Source organism: Tyto alba, unplaced genomic scaffold (assembly GCF_018691265.1).
Source record: "Tyto alba isolate M040663 unplaced genomic scaffold, T.alba_DEE_v4.0 Super-Scaffold_39, whole genome shotgun sequence".
Taxonomy (NCBI): domain Eukaryota; kingdom Metazoa; phylum Chordata; class Aves; order Strigiformes; family Tytonidae; genus Tyto; species Tyto alba.
The window spans coordinates 4,966,127-4,986,332 of record NW_024881314.1 but is presented as its reverse complement, the minus strand read 5'-3'; the positions used below and the strand labels follow the sequence as shown (position 1 = coordinate 4,986,332).

The window sequence follows — 20,206 nt, the reverse complement described above, 5'->3', positions numbered from 1 at the left end:
AGCTTTGCCCTGAAGATCCAGTTTGGAATAAGAGATGGATATGTTGCAGTCATGTAAAAGTTTACTTTTATTTTCCAGACACCAGTATTTGTAATATATCTCAATACCTAAGACAGCTGCAGTAGCACAGGAATTTCATTAAAGCACTGCAGAAAACCTCAAAGTCTTGATGAACCCATTTAGACTCGTACGTGTACATCTTAAACTTCACCATACACCATAACTGGAGAAGATTTGATGAATCCATCCATTTTTTAAAGAATAACTTACTGACAGAAGAGGTTCTTGGGATGGCTCCAAGGAGGACTGTCACGTAAATGTGAAGAGCTGAGCTCTCCTGTTGTAAATTACACTAAAGCTGTTTAATGATCTGAAGTTAGTTACTCTTAAATGTACTTCAAAATTTTCTAAGACTCAACTAAATTTTACTAAATACAGCCTGAAACCATACGTGAGTCTAATACACCATTAATGATCCAAGGGTAGATAAAGTAAAAAGCTATTGCTCTTAGGAAAAATGCCAGGAACCAGCTACATTCAATTAGGTAACCAGATTTGATTTCCTATAGTATTAAAACTGCTTAATTGCCTGTGAAGATTGCTTGATGCAGTATGGGTTAAATATCTTCCTTGGTGAATTTGCAGAAAATCGCTTTGCCACAATTGTCTTTATTTGTGGTCAGAATGGATGTTTGCAAATTGACTGTTCCTTAGGGTGTGAAAGCCTATTTTTTAAAAATGAAACTGAAGGTAAATTCATAAAATTGTCTTATAAGTCATGCCTGCCATCCTGAGTGAACTGAAAAAGTTAAAGGTTCATGTCTTCCCCTTCAGTGACTTGTAAAACACTTTCATCATCTTTGCTTAGGACTAAAGATGATCCTGTCCTGCCTATGGACAACCAGCACTGTTTTGAGAGTTTACAAGTCTTAGGCAGCTATTTTCAAGAAAGGAAAAATCTTAGCTGGTTATTTTCACAAAAAGCAATGATAAATGACCTAATGGTTTTGGTACTACTTAGAATTCTTGATCTGCAGCAGACTTCTGACAAGGGACGGGGTCACTTGCCATTTTACTTCACTTTGCCCTGCAAAGTGCAAATAATTCCAAGCTCATATGCTACTACCTTACCCAGTTCTGGTGAAATGAAGTGTGTTTACTTATGCATTTTTAATATTAGGATAAACAGTTTTTAACTCAGATAATTTTGACAGACTAGACTAGACAATGACTCAGTGCTTTGTTAAACAAGAACTCACAGTTGTCTGTGTGTCAAATGGTCTTCAGAGTGGCACAGAGAAGCTGCCTCCGTGCCAGCTCCTCAGGTGTCGTTAGCCAGAGAAGAAAATTCAGCAGCTTCTAGCCTCTTCATTTTGTGATCTGATAATTAAGGTCTTTCTCCAGATACAGGATTCTTCCTGATCTATGTCACCCTGCACAGTGATTTATATAATGCTCAGCCCTTTAGCAGAGTGTTCCTCCATAGAAGGCATCCTTTTCTGGAGCCACAGCAGGACTTGAAACTATTCCTGGGTTAGCTCTTTGCCTCTACTACAGTTGGGGTGCAGCTAAGTCTCCTTGCCAACTGCCCCCCAAAAATGTAGACAAGGAAATTTTTCCCAACCATAACAAGGGAGAGAGAACATCAAGCACATTAATATCTTATGATACAAGTAGACATCCAAATGAAGTATCTCTAATCAGCCATGTAAGTGGCTTTCAGTTTTACCATTTCCTGGAAAATGAAGTTATAGCAAATATGGGACATTTTAATGCAAGAGGTCCTTAAAGTAGAAAGGAAGTATTCCTTTGCAATTGATTATTTATGGACAGATTCTAGCCTTGGGTGCATACTGCTGCACAGCTTGCAATATCCATCATGGCAGCTCTGCAAGCCTAAGCAAACATGTTTATTCTCAAGAGCGATACTGGTAGCAGAGAGCACCATGTGTGCCAGACTAGACCGTTCACTGTGCAAACTGTTGTCCAGTATCTTAATATTTCCATATTGAGATTTGTCAGAGTAAACCTTGATTTTTCATTGTTTTCTGTCTGGACTGTGACACACTAATTTAGCTCACTGGCATTTCCCAGGCTGCCAGCCAAAATATATTCTGGTAATAAGATATATGCACAGTATTTGCGACACTTCAGTGTCTCCTCTATATTATGCCCCTTGTGCAAACCTCTTGGAGTACTTGGAAAATTCAAATTATCATTTAGGTAAGGGGAGAAGAAGGTGAGGTATATTAGCACTGTTTCAGAAAAACACTAAGTAAGAAAGCTGATGCATTTTCCGACAGTGTGCCAAAACCCACCTTCATGGTGATATGTGGTGGCCCAAGGAAAAGACGAGCACCACAGCTCTTCAGCTTTAAGAGATTCTGATTTGTGTTTTCACATGGAAAAAGGGCAACAGATAATTTATTCTTTAAACACAGTTCTTAACAGGAATAAAACCAGTGGCACAATTCTAAAATTCTTGAGGGCAGTGCCAATCTTTCCACTGGTTTGATGGAACAGGTTCAGATATCTGCAAGGTAGCAATGATGTGTTTTAGTGATTTCAGAGGAAAATGGCCTCCCAGTGTTTCCTTCTCTTCTTCCCTCTTTTATGGAGTATAACAATATGCAGATCTTCCTTGCAGGATGAACAGATCCAAGCTGTCGTGCCAGCTTGCATGCTAAGCAAACCTCTCCCACAGAGGACACTGATTGCTGCACACTAAAACATCTTCCCACCAAAAAGTAACCTTTGCAGAAGATAGTCTCAGATGAACCTACATCCTGAGTCTGACAGTGCCAATGGAAACTTGGTGTGTGACTTCAATAAAAGCAACATTTGTTTTCGTTTGCCATTTTAAGCTATGCAGTTTAACAAATTGGATTAAATGCCCGGTGGTGTGCTGGAAATGGGTCAAATGCTTGATCAGCTTCTCTGGTTCTGGATCAGGACATAAAAGCCTGTACCAGGTGGCTTTCATGAAGAAGTGGGGCTGCCCTGAGTAGGTTAGAAACAAAGGAGACAATGCTTTTCTCCCCACTGTTTTTACTGAATAAATTATAAGCTTTAATTGAAATGGTCAAGGGCTATCACGAAGCTGTCTGCCTTAATGGACAAGGAAGATAAAATAATATGATCAGGAATAATCTTAAGTAGGAACTGGACAGCAAAGAGGGAACACCAAAGACCTTGCAGCTAAACTCTAGATTTGAGACCCTGGAGATCTGGGAACTATTTGTGACTCCAGCTCTAATAGACAAGTCTGGCTGGCATTTCAAAGGGAGGGAAGGCAGAAAAGTTTCTGACTTCCCCTGTTTTGGGCAGATAAATCCTTTTTGAAGACCCCAGCCTTTGTGACTTTTCGCCACCAAAAGCAAAAAGTTGGGGGAGATGATAACTTCTCCTTTAACAGGCTTAAATGAGGATTGACTGCTTAGAGGTCTTCAGCTAGAAGCACTGTTGTTAATACAACTGATTTAGGAAAATAAGGCTTGAAATTGTAGCTGAGGATACTGTTGCTGGGAATTTTTAGAACTGTGTAAACACATCTCCTTCATTACACTAATTTACATCCATTACTGTGTAGCATGTGGCATTTATTTTCTTTTTTGCTGGAAGTAATGCACTTTAATGAGTTGGTGCTCCATATCATGCAGAGACCTTTTAGCAAAGTAAGCAGTTCATACATGTAAAGACTCTCACAGTGGGTGCTCGCACAAGGCAGTCTGGTGAGTAATAAGCTTTGGTTATTGCTCTACTTTGCTTATTACTCTACATATTACTTCATGTCTAAAGGTATAAACAGTAAATTGAATTTTCCTCTATAAGAGAGGACTAGAGAATAACCTCAGTCAAGCACACACTGACAGACTTAATGGTAAAACCAAGAGAAAGAAAATGATCGTGGCTGGGTGTCACAGACAGGGCAAGTTGTGTAGAAAGATGCCCTCTCTAGCCAAACAAGTTTAACATCTTGCCTCTATTGGCCAGTAGATTATTTTTTGCATCGTTATTCCCAGGTGAGCTCCTCTTTGGGAAGTGACCCTAACACACCATTCTCACCCACTGACTTCTCCAGCAAAGTGAAAAATGCACAGAAGTGTGCAATTAATGGCTTAATTTATTCTCTGTTCTGTGCCACTTGAGAATCTCAGTTCACTGCAGAAGCTGGAAAAGGGAAGAGCCCTGCTGCCTGTTGTCCATGTAACACTCCTGAGATCTTAATGGTTGCTTCATTCACCATGTGCTGCCTCTGACATACGCCTGTGTGTGGGAGACAGGGACAACATTTTGATCCCTCATATTAGGCTTCCTCTGTCTGGTCACCTTTTCTGTTCTTTTAAGTACTCCTTTCCTTTGTAAGGGACTCCCCTCCATAACCACAAGGTATTTTCACCCCTACAGATGTTATTCCTTTATTTTAAAAACAAGAGAGAAAATCAGCTAACAGTATAAACCTGTGCAGTTCTCATTTTCTTACATTACTGTTTCATCTGGCTTACCTGCCTCATGAGTGGATATCAGTGTGTACTGTCATAGCCAAATGTATTGCATCAGTGATGGGACAGAAGGGAAAAATACTGCTGGATAATTGCAGCTTCCAAGTAGGATAGTGTACAGCACATTCTGAGAAGGTTTCACACAGTTTAGGCCCAAGACTGTAAGCTGGTTATTCTAAAATAACCTGGCCTGATATTACTGCTGTCTGTAGCTCAACATGCAAAGCGCAGTCATTGGTAATTAATGGGGAATGAGGCATTTGGTGATTTCAGTGTTTCTATATTTGTCTCAGGGTTTCAGATGAGAGGGAGTGAGGGAAACAGACATTGATTTTTCCAGCTCTTAATGTGGTTGTTAACAAAAGCAAACACAGAAGCTGAAAATCTCCAGTTACAGTGCATAGATATTTGCTTGCCAAACACTGTATGCTCTGTAACAGAGATCTTTTTGAAGGGGAATTTGTGACATTTAGGTATTGCCCCTCTGTCACTTAAACCAGAGAAAATCAGAAACAGCTCCACTGACACTAATGTGCAATAGACACTGGCTCATGCCAAGTCTGCAAATTCAGTGTTTGACTTCAGAGTTTTGGGTTAGTTGGAAGTGTGTATCTATCCCTCAGGATAGCTTACCAAGCCAAGTAGTGTTCAGCTTTCAGTTTCATTGCAGTGTAGTGTATCCATGCTGAGAGTCAGCATTAGTGTAATTGCAGTTATTTAAGTGCCACATGCTGACTATGTGCTGTGCAGAACTCTGAACGTGAAGCTTTGTTACAGCTATTTAAACATCTTATAGAGCTAGCTTTCAAGGGTTCATGCATATAGATTAGCAACAAACGTGTTCTTTCCTCCACTGTCCATGCAACCTCTGGGAAGATAAATTCTCAGCCTGACAGTTTGCTCTTGTTTCTCTTTGCCAGGATGTGAGGAGTTACTAAAAGATGTCCTGTCTCCTGAAAACTCTGGGCCTCAACACTATGAGCCGCAGTATGTTGATTACTATTACCAGGTAAGAGAGGCACTGATTCTGTCTCGTGTTAGTGGGCTGAGGAAGCCTCTGGAGTGATGTGTAGTTGGGTCATTGTAAATGCTGTTGTTTTCCTTGGCCTGTCGATTCTTCCTTCCTAGATTCATGACTGTTAGCAAGCCTTCCATATTGGTTTAAGCTGCATTTAACACAGGATAGCTGTCAGCTGGTATGAGAGTATTTAGGATTTGGATAGTATTCCTCTTACAAGCCTCGGTATTTGTTTGGCTGTGAAGGGAGACATCACATACAAGCTCTCTGGCACCACACAAGTAGAAAACACTGATTTGTATCTAATTAAATCAGTCAAACTTTAGGTGAACAAGTCCTCAGAGACCTTCTGCAGATAATAAACAGGGACTCAACAGCTGTTGGGAAGCAGAAACAGTACACCTTTGGTAACCTTAATAGTATTTTGGCTGATGGGTATAGCATATTTTCGAACCATTAAAGGTCTTCATCTGTATCCTTAATTTGACAGTGTCTGCACAGTCTAACAAGCAGGTCAATGTTCAGTTTTCCTTTAAGCATCTCTTTGTCTCTCCTTCATCTTACTTTGCTTTTAATCACTTCCACCCATGTAAATTCTTAAGACTAAAGGTACAGTTAGCATTGTACATTCAGATAAGGTGATCTTGAAATCAGTAGGGAAAGCATTTTACCTTCCCAGGTGATGAAGTGTGAGAACAATACTCATGTATTAAGGAAAGATGTGATAAGCTTGCTGGTGTTACAACACTTCATGGTGTTACACAAAATGGTTTCCACTGTTTATACAGAAAGTATAGAGACATTTCCTTTACCTCAGTGCAGAAGATGTCTGTCACAAGATGGAAGGAGCCCTCCATAACTGCAAACAGGAGGGCAGAATTTGGTCATAAACTTTTTTAATAAGGAAGAGTTGTCTGGGCTTACTGGCTCTTTTTGCTTGATGAAAATGCCAGGCTGGTTTTAGTACCTGGTCTGTGGCAGGCTAATACCACCATAACTGTGCTTGTTTCTGAAACCGTATTTTTTTTTTAAACTGGTGACATAGATACCCACCATGCTGTTGCTTGGTTACTTTAATAGATACTGTAAACCAAAACTCCCTGTTTTGAAGTAGATGATAGAGGCTATCAAATGGAAAGCAGGCTCTGTGCAAACACTAGATGTTCCCCTCTTGCAGCGCAGACTGGTTCTGACACTCTTTGAAGGTAGGCAGCATGGTTGTTGGGTCTTTGTTCCTCAGGGATTTCACATCTGCTGTCATGCAAAGATGTTCTGTGGAGGGTGCTTGAAGACGAATTCTGAGATGGCTGCCAACTGCACTGCTCCTGCCAGGAGAGCCTGAGGTCGGGAGTTGCAGTTGCTAATCCAGATGATGAGTTATCTATTTGAGTTCTAGGCTTCTGCCTCTGGAAGAGGAAGGGAGCAGAGGGTGACCCTTCCTGTTCAGAAAGAGTTGATCTGGTAGTGCTGTGGTGGAAGCCTTGCTGATCCCTCCTGGATAGGACTTCTCACGTCCGCTAGCCACCCTGTATGGTCCCAGCAGTGGGCAGCACCATTGCAGCAGAGTCCAGCAGCTCTGTTTGCCCACTTCAGTTGGGCCAGTGCAGTGTTTGTGCAGCCTCTGAGCAGAACCAGGTTCTTCCCCACCTGCTCAGAGCAGATGAGCTATTGTGGTGGGGAGAGGACAGGAAACAGTGCACACTGTTGTGCACCCCATGCTTTTCTCACAGCTCCCCTGGAAAGCTGCCCTCCAGAGGGGAACGTTTCATCTACAATCTCCAGGTCTTCCAGGTGCAGTTTAGAAATTGTTCGCTAGATGTCAGCTAAAGACTGGGAAAAGGCTGTGAATAGGCTCTGCACTTGCTTTAAGGATTCTCTGCTGTGGCAGAAAGTTGGAGTTTTCGTTCAGATAAAACTGAGATGTGAGGCCCAGGTGGATTTGAGGTTATCACCATTGATGAGATTTGTTTCCCCTTCCCAAGGGAGCATGTACTGATATCGTATGAGCTCTCCTTGCTTATGGTGATGCAGTCAAGTTTATGGGCAGCTCCCAATGGCACAGTGGTGGTTGCCTGTCTAATCTGATTTTGATCCCAGTATATCCATTGCATGCCTGTCTAATTCTCAGGTGCAGTCAAATTCTCAGGCAGCAGAAGGATAAATCTGTTGTGATGGCACAAATAGATATTTTAAAAGGGAATGCATCTTTTTTATTCCATCCAGGGGGCTGTACTTACACAAAGGCTGGTACTGAGCTGGTTCGTTGTTACGCTGTCTTTGTATTCACAATATGATTTAAGAAGAAAATTATATTTATGCTTGTCACATGTTATTTCCCCTATCCCCTGCTTTCATTTTTGCTTCTCCTCCCAGGTGCCCACTCCCTGTATTGTAGCTTTCCAAAACCGAAAGGCAGAAACCTGAAGAGGTGAAGGTAATGCCAAGAAGTGGGATGAAGTGGCAGGAGCAACAGTAGGGTGCTGAACTGATCCTGTTGTTTATATATGTTGAGTCGAATGGGGAAGAAGAAACTGCCAAGCTTCCAGCCTCTAATTACAACCAACTGGATGCAATTAATTTAAATTGATACATAAAATCCCATGATACCAGGAACTTGGGGCATTTCATTTGACATTTTCTAAATGGTCTGCTTTTACTTTTTTTTTTCTTTTTCTTCAGTGTAAACAAGAACAAAAGCTGACAAGCTTTTAATGTCTAAAAACTTTGTCTGAAAAGGACAAAAAAATCCTATTGTATATGCAATTTAAAATGCAAAGACCATTCCATGGAAGGTTTCTAATCATCTATAATAAGAGACTGTGTCAGTGGCATTTCAGATGAATGGAGAGCTCTTCCTCTGAGCTCAAGCCTGTGAAGGTGTGATACGCAGAAAGCAAAGAGCAGCACTTTGTTACTGTCAGGACTGTCAGATCAATCTCCCACAGACTTCCATCAGCATTGATTCAGACTGCAAAGAGTATGTTTTCTTTTTGGACCAGAGAAAGCCAGTCCAAAGAAACAGGAGGATGGGTTTGCGGTTAGGAGTTAGCAGTTGTGGAGCCCTTCAGCTCCAGAACCTACAAATAAACCTGCCCCCCTCTGTCTATGAATTCAGAGTGTGTTGATTTGATTAAGGTCTGTATTGTCTCCATTTAAGGCCCTGCTGTTTATTAGTAGAATTTCTGTCTCTTACAGCCTCTAGGGAGAAAATAGAAATGCCCTGAATTAGCCGAAAGCCAATTTATCGATCCTGAATTCCTTTCACAGTGTTTGCTGCTGTGGCCTCAACTCTTGTTTTGGCTTTATTTCGAAGGGAGACAAAAGTCTCCCTAGTCCAATGTGTAGGATTTTCATTGTGGCAAGCATCTGGTAACACTTCAGAGCCCTTGGATAGCCTTTTGGGGTTGGTAACCAACAGAAAGTCCACAGCTGAGGTATGTGTGTGAAAACCCAGACCCAGATGCAGCCAGCTCAAACAAAGCAAAGTGCCTGTGTCTAGTATTTCCAAATGGCTGGCTGTGGGCCTTCCTGGGCACCTAGCCAGCTGGGAGCACTAGCCACAGGACTCAGAGGGAATTAGGCTGGCTGCATCTTCAGCTCCCTGGCCAAGATTTGGATTGCAGACCCTGAGAAGAAGTGACCTGGGTCTAGGTGCTCTTCTGTCTGAGCATCTAAGTTTGGGGAAAAGGGAATCACCAACAGGAGCTGAATATTTCAGCTCTCCATCTGGTGTATTTTGGCTGTTCAGATTTGAAGGGAGCCTGAATCTAGATCACCTGGATAGATGACAGAAGAGGAGGTTGAATAACAGATCTTAGAGCCTCTCACCACCAGGTAGCAGGGCACCTATTTGAGTAGCTGCTTGTTAAGGGATAGACTATATATTTTTACATGTGAGTAGTTGCCTTTTCATCTGAAATCAGTGCCCAAATGCCATACATGCACAAGAACGTATTGTAAGATACAATAATGGCAGGGTCCTTGTTTTAAACAAGGCTATTTGTTTCTTATTAATGGTTGTTGTATTGAGTTGCTGCTTTGCATTTTTTTGCTGCTCTTGCCTGTAAATAAGAGAGTGAATCTGTTTCTTAACAAGGTATAGGATGATTGCTGCATGTCAAAGAATGAGCTGCCTTTTCAGTCCTGTGTGTGTTCGCCTGCCTGCCAAGTGATTAATTACACTGTATGAACAGCAGAAAAATTGTTGAAACATGACAAATAAATTGTGTTTGCCTCTGGGATGGAGCTAGGACTACTAGCTGATCTGCTGCTTTGAAAATATTTTCAGTAGCAATTAGGAATCTCCCACTGGCTTCTGAAAAAAGTTTTTTCCCCACTAGCTGCTTGAGGATATCTGCTAACACCTGTGTCAGAACAGAGGTGGCCTTTCTGCACTGGAAAAAGACTGTGATCCAAACAGGTTTTTCATTAGGCCGAGGAAGAATGAAGTGGTCTGAGGCACAGCTGGACTGAGGAAAGGTGAAGGCCCACTTGCATAGGTCTCCTTTGTCAGCCTGGAATTGCAGTTATTATCTCCAACTGTGCTGTCTCTTGCTATTTATTGAAAAGCAAAGCCTAGGAAAGCATTGAATATTTTACTGAATTCAAACTTGCAGTTATCTTCTTCTTGTTACCATCATAAACAAAGCTCTCCTTTTTTTTTCCACTGAGGACATCCCTTTCACCAGGTATGCCAGCAGTTGCAGCAGTGCTGGTTTGCTAGTGAACAAATCCCTCTGGGTCACTTCAGTAGAGAGGATCAAGCAAAGACATCAAATCTTACCTGAGCCCAAGAAACATCTGCCCTATCACTTCTAGTTTGTGAGAAGCCTGTTCTGTCCAGTTTGAGGTGGTGTCCACCACAAAGAAAATGACAGTCAAGGAATACTACTGACCTGATGCCATAATGCACATTTTTATATAGCATCATGCATCTTTCAGAGCTTGACTGTTGATGTATTTTTATCATTTGTGCAGACTGGGCATTGCTGAGCCCCTAACAAAATGTCTTTCCACATAGTTCGCTCTGGGTCTGTGCACCCTTGCTGTACTGAGCTCACTCTTCCTTCTGAAAACTGAAGCAAAGTTTGGGTGAAGGATGTCACATCTAGTGGGGAAAATTTGGAGAGTCTGTAACCAGAATTTTTAGCATTTTTCATCTCATATATGCTGTGTTTTGAAACAATGACTCCACCTTGACCATTGAGTCACCAGTGTTCTTGGTCAAAATGATTGACCTCATTTGCCAGGAGGGTTTTCTTGATACTATTTTTCCTAACATTAAACCCAGGTGTTGCTTAACTGTTAATGCAAAATGTATCTTTCCTCCAGCCTTCTGTGGTAGCATTAGCAGAGGTAAAGCAGCTAAGAACATTAAGGTGGAAATACCTTTCTAATCGATAGCAAAGAGAAAAAAACAGCTTGTGTGGTAAGGAGAAACAATATTAGACACAGCAAATTGGAGCTTTACTTTTTTCTGTTGCTTCTCAGCCTCCAGTTTTTTCCACCACCACAGTCTCTCAGTCATTCTTGGCTCCCATTGTGTTTTCAGCCCTGCAGATGCTCGATGTCTGCTTCGCATGTGAAGACTTCCCTCCCTGTGCTTGAGACTCCTGGAGTGTTTTTGCCACACAGCGATCAGCACACTGCATGTTCACAAATTGCTTCCCTTACAAAGCTGCTGGTGGGCTCTTCTGTCCTGCTGTTGCTGCAGGACCTGTGCTGTGATCATGAGCAGCTCATCCTAACATCTTTCCTCAAGAAGCTGGGAGAGAGGCTGCATCTTAATTTCTGCAAGTCAAAACCTGGGACATGCATGTGTCCTAGTACTTCAACTGGGGAATGTTCTGGCTCAAGCCTCTCTCCTGGGTATGCCAAGGGAAGCAGAAGGTTCCCTGGTCTAATCTAGAAGTCGGTTTTATATTTGGTGCTCCTAAATCTGCCAGATTCTTCTTCCCCTCAGCTTCCGCTGCATTGCCTGGGAAATGAGCATGCTCAACATCTCCAGGCATGGCCTTTTGGGAGGTCCAACCCAAGGATTGGTGCCAGCCCCTGCTGAAATCAGTAGAAAGACTTCTTAGACCCTGGCAGGAGTTAGGTCAACACCTTGGGTTGCTCTAAGGTGGTTGTTGCCTGAATCCCTCACTGGAGAGGAGAATGGGAAGAAAAACATGATAAGGCACAGCCATGCCGTTACAGAGAGAAAAAAGCCCATGTTCCTAGGTAGGACGAGGCAGGATTATACACAGGCAACACACTGGCTGCACCAATGGGAATTTTATTGTAACCTCTAAGGGCAACACTCTCAGCAATTCATTTTTTTCCAAGCATCAGAAAGCAACATTAACTACAACTGCTGAGGAACCCCCAGTGAACAATTATGAAGAGCAAGGAAGAGCACAGCATGCCCCCATTTGGGACTAATTTACATGGAAATTGCCTTCTTTCACCTGGCAATACTCTGAATTATATTTTTTATGTTTGTGCATACATGCAAAAATAAGCGTCCTTGGTACAAAACACCTGCATAAAAATAATCTACCTCTCTCGCTGCTCAAGCTGATTACAAAATGCTGCCCTGAAGAACTACTGTTCAGAGAAGAAGCAGTTTTGCACTCGGTGCAAGGTAGGCATCTTCCAACAAAATAAATGCTGACTCCTCCAAAAACTGCTGTAAAAGAGATTGAAGACTATTTTCTTTTTCAAAACCAGTTTGAATTTTTGATTTGGTAGAACACCACACACTGACATTTTTAAAGGGGAAATTACTTTTTTCCTGACTTGTTTTTGCTCAGTTGTTATATAAAACACACATAAAAACACAAAAAAAGTGAATCACTCTGGCCCAGTCAAAAAGTATTTCTTCCCTTTCTCAAAATGTGTTTTGGATTTCCTTTTGAGAAAAATCCGAGGTTTTGACCTTCTCATCCTGAGCTGGGCCAAGGAAATACTTTGAAACCTAAGAGCTCCCAAGCTGAGAGAAATGTTTTCCCACCCAGTTCTTGCCACAACACCCCAAATGCAATCTCACTGTCTGAGGCCAACAGGAGACTGCCTGGGGCTGGGGCATGACCTTGATAGAGATGTTGCTTGAGTTGCCGTAGCCCTCAGATGTATGTTGATGCAGTAGTGTTTTTCAGATAGTGCCATCTTTTGGGGGTTAAGAAGCTGGGCAGAATTTGCATATGTCTGTGTTTTTGCACAGGTTCTGCCAGTTAGCTGGCTAAAATTTTAAGTACCTGCTCTTGCAGGTGAACTACTTGCCTCGTGTAATAGAAGCTTAAATCAGTGAGGGACCAAACATTATGGACTTCCTGAGGGACTTGTCTGAGTAAAAATTTACCATTTCTTAGGGCTATATTTGGCTGGATGGTTTAAAACAGGTAGAAGTATGACTGCCAAGTTCAGCCACCTTTGCTGTGACTTGGCAACAGAGATGAAGTTCTAACCATAGGCTCCTTCCAGCCATCTGTAGGAAAGTCACCTCATGCACTTATTGTTATCTATGACTCTTTTTTGAGTATTTATTTCTGTTCTGTGGCCCAGGTAGTGTTGCATAGCATTCAAAAGCTTTGCCATTTGAAAGTCTCTCACCTATCTCTTTGACAGAACCTCTGTCTAATAGACACCTTCTGTCTCATCTCCATTTTTATTTTCAGAGGCATTATCTTCAATCTTTGAATCTGCTGATTCTTTGACTGAGCACAGTTTTGGGGGTGTTTTTTTGGAATTGTCAGTTGCCATGGCAAAATATTCCTCCCATCCTTGTCTCTCCATGGATAAACCAATTTAGGCTGTGGCTCAGTCTTTGGGTAGAGGCTGTGAAATGACTGAAAGCTAAAAGTTGGTCTCTTTCTATTGGCGAAGTCGCATCCCTATTGATTTAATCCTTCAAATAAGTATGGCTTTGTGGTTTAGTCCTTTTTGCCTTCTGTTTGCTATACCTAAAATCCGCCCACTTTAATTTGGGTGTGTCTTAAATACAGAATTCTTAACAACATAAGGAAAAGAAATGTTATGACAGCACTCACTGTGTACTGTACTCCCATGAAGGAAATACAACTGCTTGATCAGAGAGTGGTGAACGAGTCCTGACTCTGATATATGGCCTTTGGGAATACCAAAATATCCGTAATAAAAGTAGCTACGTAAGAGGCAGTGCACATAGCATTCAGTGGGTTTCTTGACACTTATGTGACAAGATGAGGATATCTTTGCCCTCCAGTTTGCAAGCTTCAAACTGGCTCTTTCTTTGTGGGTTGGTTGGTTTGTTTGTTTTTATTTCCTATTCTGCTTCATATCTTTTCTCCTTGCTGCTTGGGGAAATTTGTGCTTCATTTATGGAAGATTTTGGGACACAGAGTGTTCTTGGAATATTTTCAGTGAGAAGGCTGTGAAATTGAAATATAGGATTTTTTTTTTTTTTTTTGTAGTAAAAAGCATTGGTTAAAATAGGTTTATTTTTTTTCCCTCTTTCATCAGAAGGAAGTTCTGTGTAGACCTGTAAAAGCTGGTTGATACAACCAAGATTCCAGGTCATAATGAAACTCTAGAGAGAAAGACAACCACAAAGAGATGTTCTGGCTAAATAAGGCCAGCAAAACCCCCCATTGCACAAGGAAACAAAGGATTTGACTGCTTCTTTTCTGCCTTCTAGGCTCTCTGACCAAACTGAGAGCAGTGTATTTTTTTGAAGGCAGCTTCTCTCATTTTTCAAAACAAGAGCTGTACTTACTGCTAGGAATTTTCCCACTTACATAAAAAATTTCTTCCATAGGTGAAATCTTACAGAAATAATTTCTGTCACATAGCTGCTGCTATACTGCCCACAATATTTTAGGGTTCAAATATGTGATTTCAGTAGCCTCAGAAATTGCCACCAAAGAGACCCACGCAGTTCAAGAAGTTACCCTATACTCTTCCTAGTTACGAAAGCTCTAGGACACCTTTCCCACTTCCTTCTTCTTGCATTTCACACCCAGTCCTTGCAATGTCCAAAATCCCCACAAAACCATGTGGACTTTGGTCTGCCCATTCGAGTGTCTCCCCTGGCTAGGTTTTCCCAGCAGCGCTGAGACCTGAGGTGCCACACGGGGCAGACTGTGGCACTGTCCTCTATCAGAGGCAACAGAACTGTTTAAAATGAAGCCATTGTACTCAGCTGGGCTCATAGAGCTAAAAATTAGATCTTGATTATCTTGTATATTTTTAGAAGCTGGAGAAGAGTCAAAATGTGGGGGTTTTGGTTTTTGGTTTTTGTTTTGTTTTGTTTTTTTGTTGTTTTTTTTTTTTTTACATGCTGCAGTGTGGAGAATGCATTTGTTGGGGTGGAGGCAGGCTTTTCCAATACTGTCACACATCTGGGCTGCAATAAGCAATTTGTAACTGAACAGAAAGAAAAAGTAGGCCAGCCTACAGGAGAGTATCTAGGAATTACTCCTGAGGGATTTGTACACTGCCTCCAGCAGCTGAAATAACAGCATGAAATTGCGATTAAAAGTTAAGAAGAGATATGGGCTATTTGACCTTCTTTTAATCAGGGACACAGAGGCCCTATCTAGAATAAGGATACAGATAAATGCAGCTTCTGTTGAGCGGCTGCATGCCAAGAAGAGGCAGCTGAAGTTCATCCTAAGCTCGGTGGAGTAGAGAGACCACTTCTTTCCATTCGACAGGGTTCTTGCAGAGCCTGGACCAGTTTCAGAGCTGTGTGCACACTGGTGGTGCAGTGCCACCAGGTACGGGGACCACTACCTGCCAGCTACTGTTTAGAAGTAGAGTGAAACAGTCCTTGTTCCAAGAGCTATAGTCTAAACAGATGAGAAATATGAAAGACACTGTCAACAGTGACATTTTCTAAGTTTATAGAAATGCAGACAAGATTAATTAGGCCCCTGAGATGCCTTGTTAATTAGAAGTTTTGGTATTTGGCTCACCTTTTTACACAGACTGTTACTGTAATTACTCAGTTGACTCTAGTATCAGTTGGGGTATAGTCCACAAGATACTCGGCGGATGTGTACACTGGATCCCAGGCTTGTTTTGGTGCTTGGCATTATGATAAGCTAGTAGGAAAGTTAAGTTGGAATAATAGTGTAGCTATGGCAATGTTGATTCGGAGTTGACGCAAATGCTGATGAGCGGTTTGGGCTGACAGTGTGAACCTGGCAGCTTAGTCTCAAGCCACTATGACTAGGAAGTGTTTGGAAAGGGAATGCATAAAGTAGACACAGTAAGGTAAAAAGGCATATCAGAAAGGGTGATTGCTTGGAGCTTTTGCCAGCCAGTGTAAATAGGACTGTGATTGGCTCTGCAAGAGACACTGATGGGCCTGCAAGGAGACGTGCCTAGTGTGAATCCTGTTCATTTGTTGCCTTTCTACAGAAGTCTCTGGTCACTCAGCATATTGTTTGGGGCAAGGCCTTTCTCACTAAGTGTACAGCATCACGTAGGGCTAAAGCAGGATAATGACTGGAGGAAAGTTTACAGGTTCTGTACTCTTTGATAGATACATCCCACATACATAAACATGGTGTAAATACATTGTAGACCTTTTACCAGCCATTTTTATGGAATAATGCAATAGTTAGGTAAACTTACTTGCCATAATAGAAATTCCTTATTAACACTGTATACAAAGCCTGACCACACTTAAAATGCAGGGAATTTCTCAATTTACGCAGAATTAATATGCTACCACTCTCTTCCAGCAGAGGAGAGGACGTTTGCCTTGTTTTTGGTCACAAACAGAGCAATAGACAGAACCTCAAGTATTTTTATATATTCTCCACAAGAAATTTCCTATATCGGTAACTGTTCTGCATTTATTACTGGCTTGTGTATGTTGAAAAAATTATTGCTGTTTTGTTGCTCCAATAAGTTTTTCATTACTGTGTCCTTGAAGGCTAATGTAATTGAGGAAGATTTGTTGGGGTAACTGTGGCACGTGGCTTTCATCAGGAGATGGACCACATGGTTACAATGCCCTAAGGCATGCTCATGGAAAAGTCTAGTGCATGGAAGGTGGGAACCTGTCCAGAACAGGGAGGGGTGTTGAGGAACCACTAAGAACTGTTGATCAGATTCTTAGATGATGCAAATTAACCTAAAGACATGAAAGAAACAAGCCTGTGTTCCTGCTGTGTTGGGTTTTCCCCCACCGTGTAAGCTTTTAAGACTGTTATAGTAGGAACGTTTTCTATATATATGCCTCCTTTCAACTTCCATAGCTTCACCTCCACCAGGGTCCTCTTTTGTCTTTCAGAACTTAAAATGGCTTGTCATATTTAGATCACTAAAAGGTTTCTGCCGTAAATCTCTGTATTTTAGATTAGTGTATTTCTTGGGATCTTTGCTCCACTGCCTTCTTGTTTCGCTCCTCAGAATCTTTCACAGACCAGTTATTACTGGACTGTGTTCAACCAAATTTTCTCTCAGTGCATTGTACAAGAGAGCTCACATCTGAGACTGAACGAAGAACTGATGTCCTACTTTCCTTTCATCTATTCACAGTGCAGAACTGCCTCTGAGCAGAGCATGTGTGCAAAACTGAGCTCTGCACACGGAGTAGATAGGAATGCAAAGACAACCTACCTAAAATGTATCTGTAGAAGGAGTGTGGTGAAGGATGAAGAAAAAAGGGAGTGGGAGATGAATTCTCAGAAATCAGAAGAAGGTAAATCTACGGCCACAAAAAGGAAGTTAGTTTGGAAGATTAAAGCAAAACCAGTTGTGATAAGTCTGAACTGTAATTAGAATAGCTTCTCTTGCTCACCTGCTACTTAGGGAGAATGGATGTTCTGCAGAAGTTTAACTTTAGCATAACTGGAGGTACTAGATAAAGAATCCCATGCACCATACAACCTCTAGACAAAATCCACAATCCTAATTGAATTCGAAGTCTTTACTGTGGTTAAATTTCATCAGTAAATTTGGAGGAGAAATTTCAGAATTTGGTTTGACGTATATAAAGCCTGTGGCTAAACTAAAAAATAAGTGCTCCTTCTTTGTTTTTTTTTTTTTTTTGTTTTGTTTTGTTTTTTCCTCCTGAATCTATGCATGATAACAAAATAGAAAGCAAAATGATCATGGGTAATTTGTGATTCTTTTTGTCCTTCTGTGATCATCTTATCCTTTTGTCCGTTTTGTGATCAGCCTATCAGCAACAACCCAGAAGTGTTAAATTCTGAGAATGCTATGTCCATTGTTCTGGAGTCACTAGGCCTTGTCCAAGTAACATCAATTCTGCCCATAAAATAATGCAACTCTTTTCTGGGAGTGGAAGAAGAGGCCTTTCCTGTCTGGGTGTCTGTGCCACTGTACACACATTTTCAAAGCTCTGGATTCATGCATTTTCTACCTGCATTTCATGGCTTGATTATCTCTGGGAGCACAGAGTGTGCCTCTTGAAGAAGAGATGCTGAGAACCTCACTGGTGTTCTGCCTCCCTTTCCAGTGGGACATTTGCTACATGCATATGTACTGCAAAAACCTGGGGGCTCTAGACTGGTAACCAATGTACCCTACATCAGCATGGGATTTGGGCTGTAAGAGTTTGTGAAAATCTTAGCTTAAACCAATAGTCTTTACTTTGTTAAATTCTTGGCTTTTTAAAATGAGCTTGCACAGATGTTTCCAAGGAAAGATTCATAAGTTGCTATTAACCATGTGGAAAAGTGAGGAGGGAGACCTAAATAATTAAGTCAGTATTTCACTGCGTCTCTGAGATCTGATTTTTATGGAAATCAGTAATGCACAGTATTTTGTGAGACTAATAGATAAATATTGCCCTTCATAAATATTTGTTTACCTCTGAACTCTTCAGCACAAGGATCAACAACCAACCCTTTATGATTACTCTTTGCAGGGTTATCTAGCTGTAGGAGCTGCTACGGTTTTCTCATCTGGGAAGCTGTCAGTTAAGTAAGAGTAAATCACCAGCTTTCTATTTCTGCTGTATTTTGAAACTCCACTCAAAATCTGTTTGTCTCATTGCCAAACCAACAGTGAGATATTACAGGGGAATTATAAAAGGGATTTTTGTGTAGTAAATTTAGAGTTTTCACCTGTTGCCTAATACAATTCCTTGCCTATAAAGAAACTCAGAGTAAGATTTCTCCCATTACAGCTCCATGACAAAACTTTGCTATCAGGAGACATCCTGTGTCATGTTGTGGTACTCAAATCAAAGGGGAAAGATACTGCAGAAGATGGCCTGCCAAGAGTGACTGACATCCTGCTGGTCTACCAGGAAAACTTTTATCAGTGAAACGTACTGAATAACACTGACCCATGTGCTTCATGAAGCAAAATCCTAGGACCAGGGAAAGTCCTGGAGCACTTTCTCTGCAGTTATTGGAGATCAGTATTTTTCCCAATGAACAAAATTGTCAGATGTTTCCTGATTTAGAGCCAGGGCATTACTTGCTGTGCTGCTGAGTGACATGCTTTTCCTTTAGCTTGTATGTAGTCTTACTAGATCAAAAACATTTACAGGAAGAGGCAGCCTCTCATGATTGTATTTTTATAGTGCCTGTGATGTGAGACTCTTCCTTTGCCTCTCCCCTGGGAGGACAGGACCACTTCGTTTTAGAAGGAAGAGATGGGAAAAGGAAGAAACCAGCACTATTAGGAGTATATCAATGTTTACTGTACCAAATGTTCATATTTAGTTTGACTTAGATACTTGCATTCTATATAGACTCACCTTTACGTGCAATGTCTTCTTTCTTATAAGGGAACTGATACTCAAGAGAGGAAGCACTCTCCTGAATCAGCTCCCAGGAGCTCAAACTGCATTAGGACGTTCTCCCTTATCTGCTCTTGGTTCCTCTCTATTAGTATGGCTCCCTGGGACTGGCTTGTGCAGGTCCACTCAGGGAAACCCAACATCCTTTCCCCAGCTCCCGCTTTCCAGGAGGCTGGGGCTGCCTTCGCACTCCTGCCGCTTCCACAAGAGCTAGTGGGTAACAAGTACCACATGGACCACACGCGTTTCTGTTTCCTGAGGTAATTCACCATCTGTAACTGCTTCTTAGATGACATGGGGTCCCAGAGCTTCCCCCCTGCTGACAACTCACTGCCTCACAGGACCTCTTTTCTCATGGCATTTAAGCACTTCCATATTGAACATGATTAATTAGAAGGGAGAGGTGAGTGTCAAGGGCAGGGATCAGTGTTTAAGAGTAATTCAGTATTTTAATTTGACCAGATTATGGAAATAGAATGTGAAAGGTAACTGGAAGTAGTTTACTCCCTGCTGAAATGGTAGAAAAAGCCATGTCACGTTTAGCAGAGGGAGAGGCTCTTCCCTGACCTGTTCTTTACAGGACATAGGGCACTGCCAGCCCCTAGCTGGGCTCGCCCTGCAGTCATGAGGCATCTTGGTTTTGCATGGATGTTTCCAGCCTGCACTGCTTGTCTTGGTGCAGCTGCTTGGTGCCTTCGTTTCCTTCTAATATTGTATATTCAGAAGTATCTGTGCAGCACCAGAGCCGTTGACAATACTGCTGATTACGTCACATCACTATTTAATTAGGATAAAAGTCAGGGGATGAGCTATTGGAGATTTTACACTTGGGGAAGAAATTGATTTATGGAACAATCAGTCTGTTGGCTCTGGCAGGCTTTTCTTTAAAAAGCAAGAAAAGTATTCTTGTCACTTTTGGGTTGATCGAAATCAAGGAGG

At 41.7% G+C, this 20,206-nt stretch overlaps 1 protein-coding gene across 2 annotated transcripts in view; it reads left to right on the top strand.

Annotated features, from left to right (window-relative positions):
• The window catches only part of RAB11FIP4 (RAB11 family interacting protein 4), a 122,915-nt gene that overhangs the window by 49,078 nt on the left and 53,631 nt on the right, over positions 1–20,206 (top strand). For both annotated transcript variants that reach the window (XM_033002312.2, XM_033002311.2), the window contains exon 3: positions 5,423–5,511. In XM_033002312.2, the coding sequence (XP_032858203.1) occupies positions 5,423–5,511 (89 nt within the window). The remainder of the gene's footprint in view (positions 1–5,422; positions 5,512–20,206) is intronic.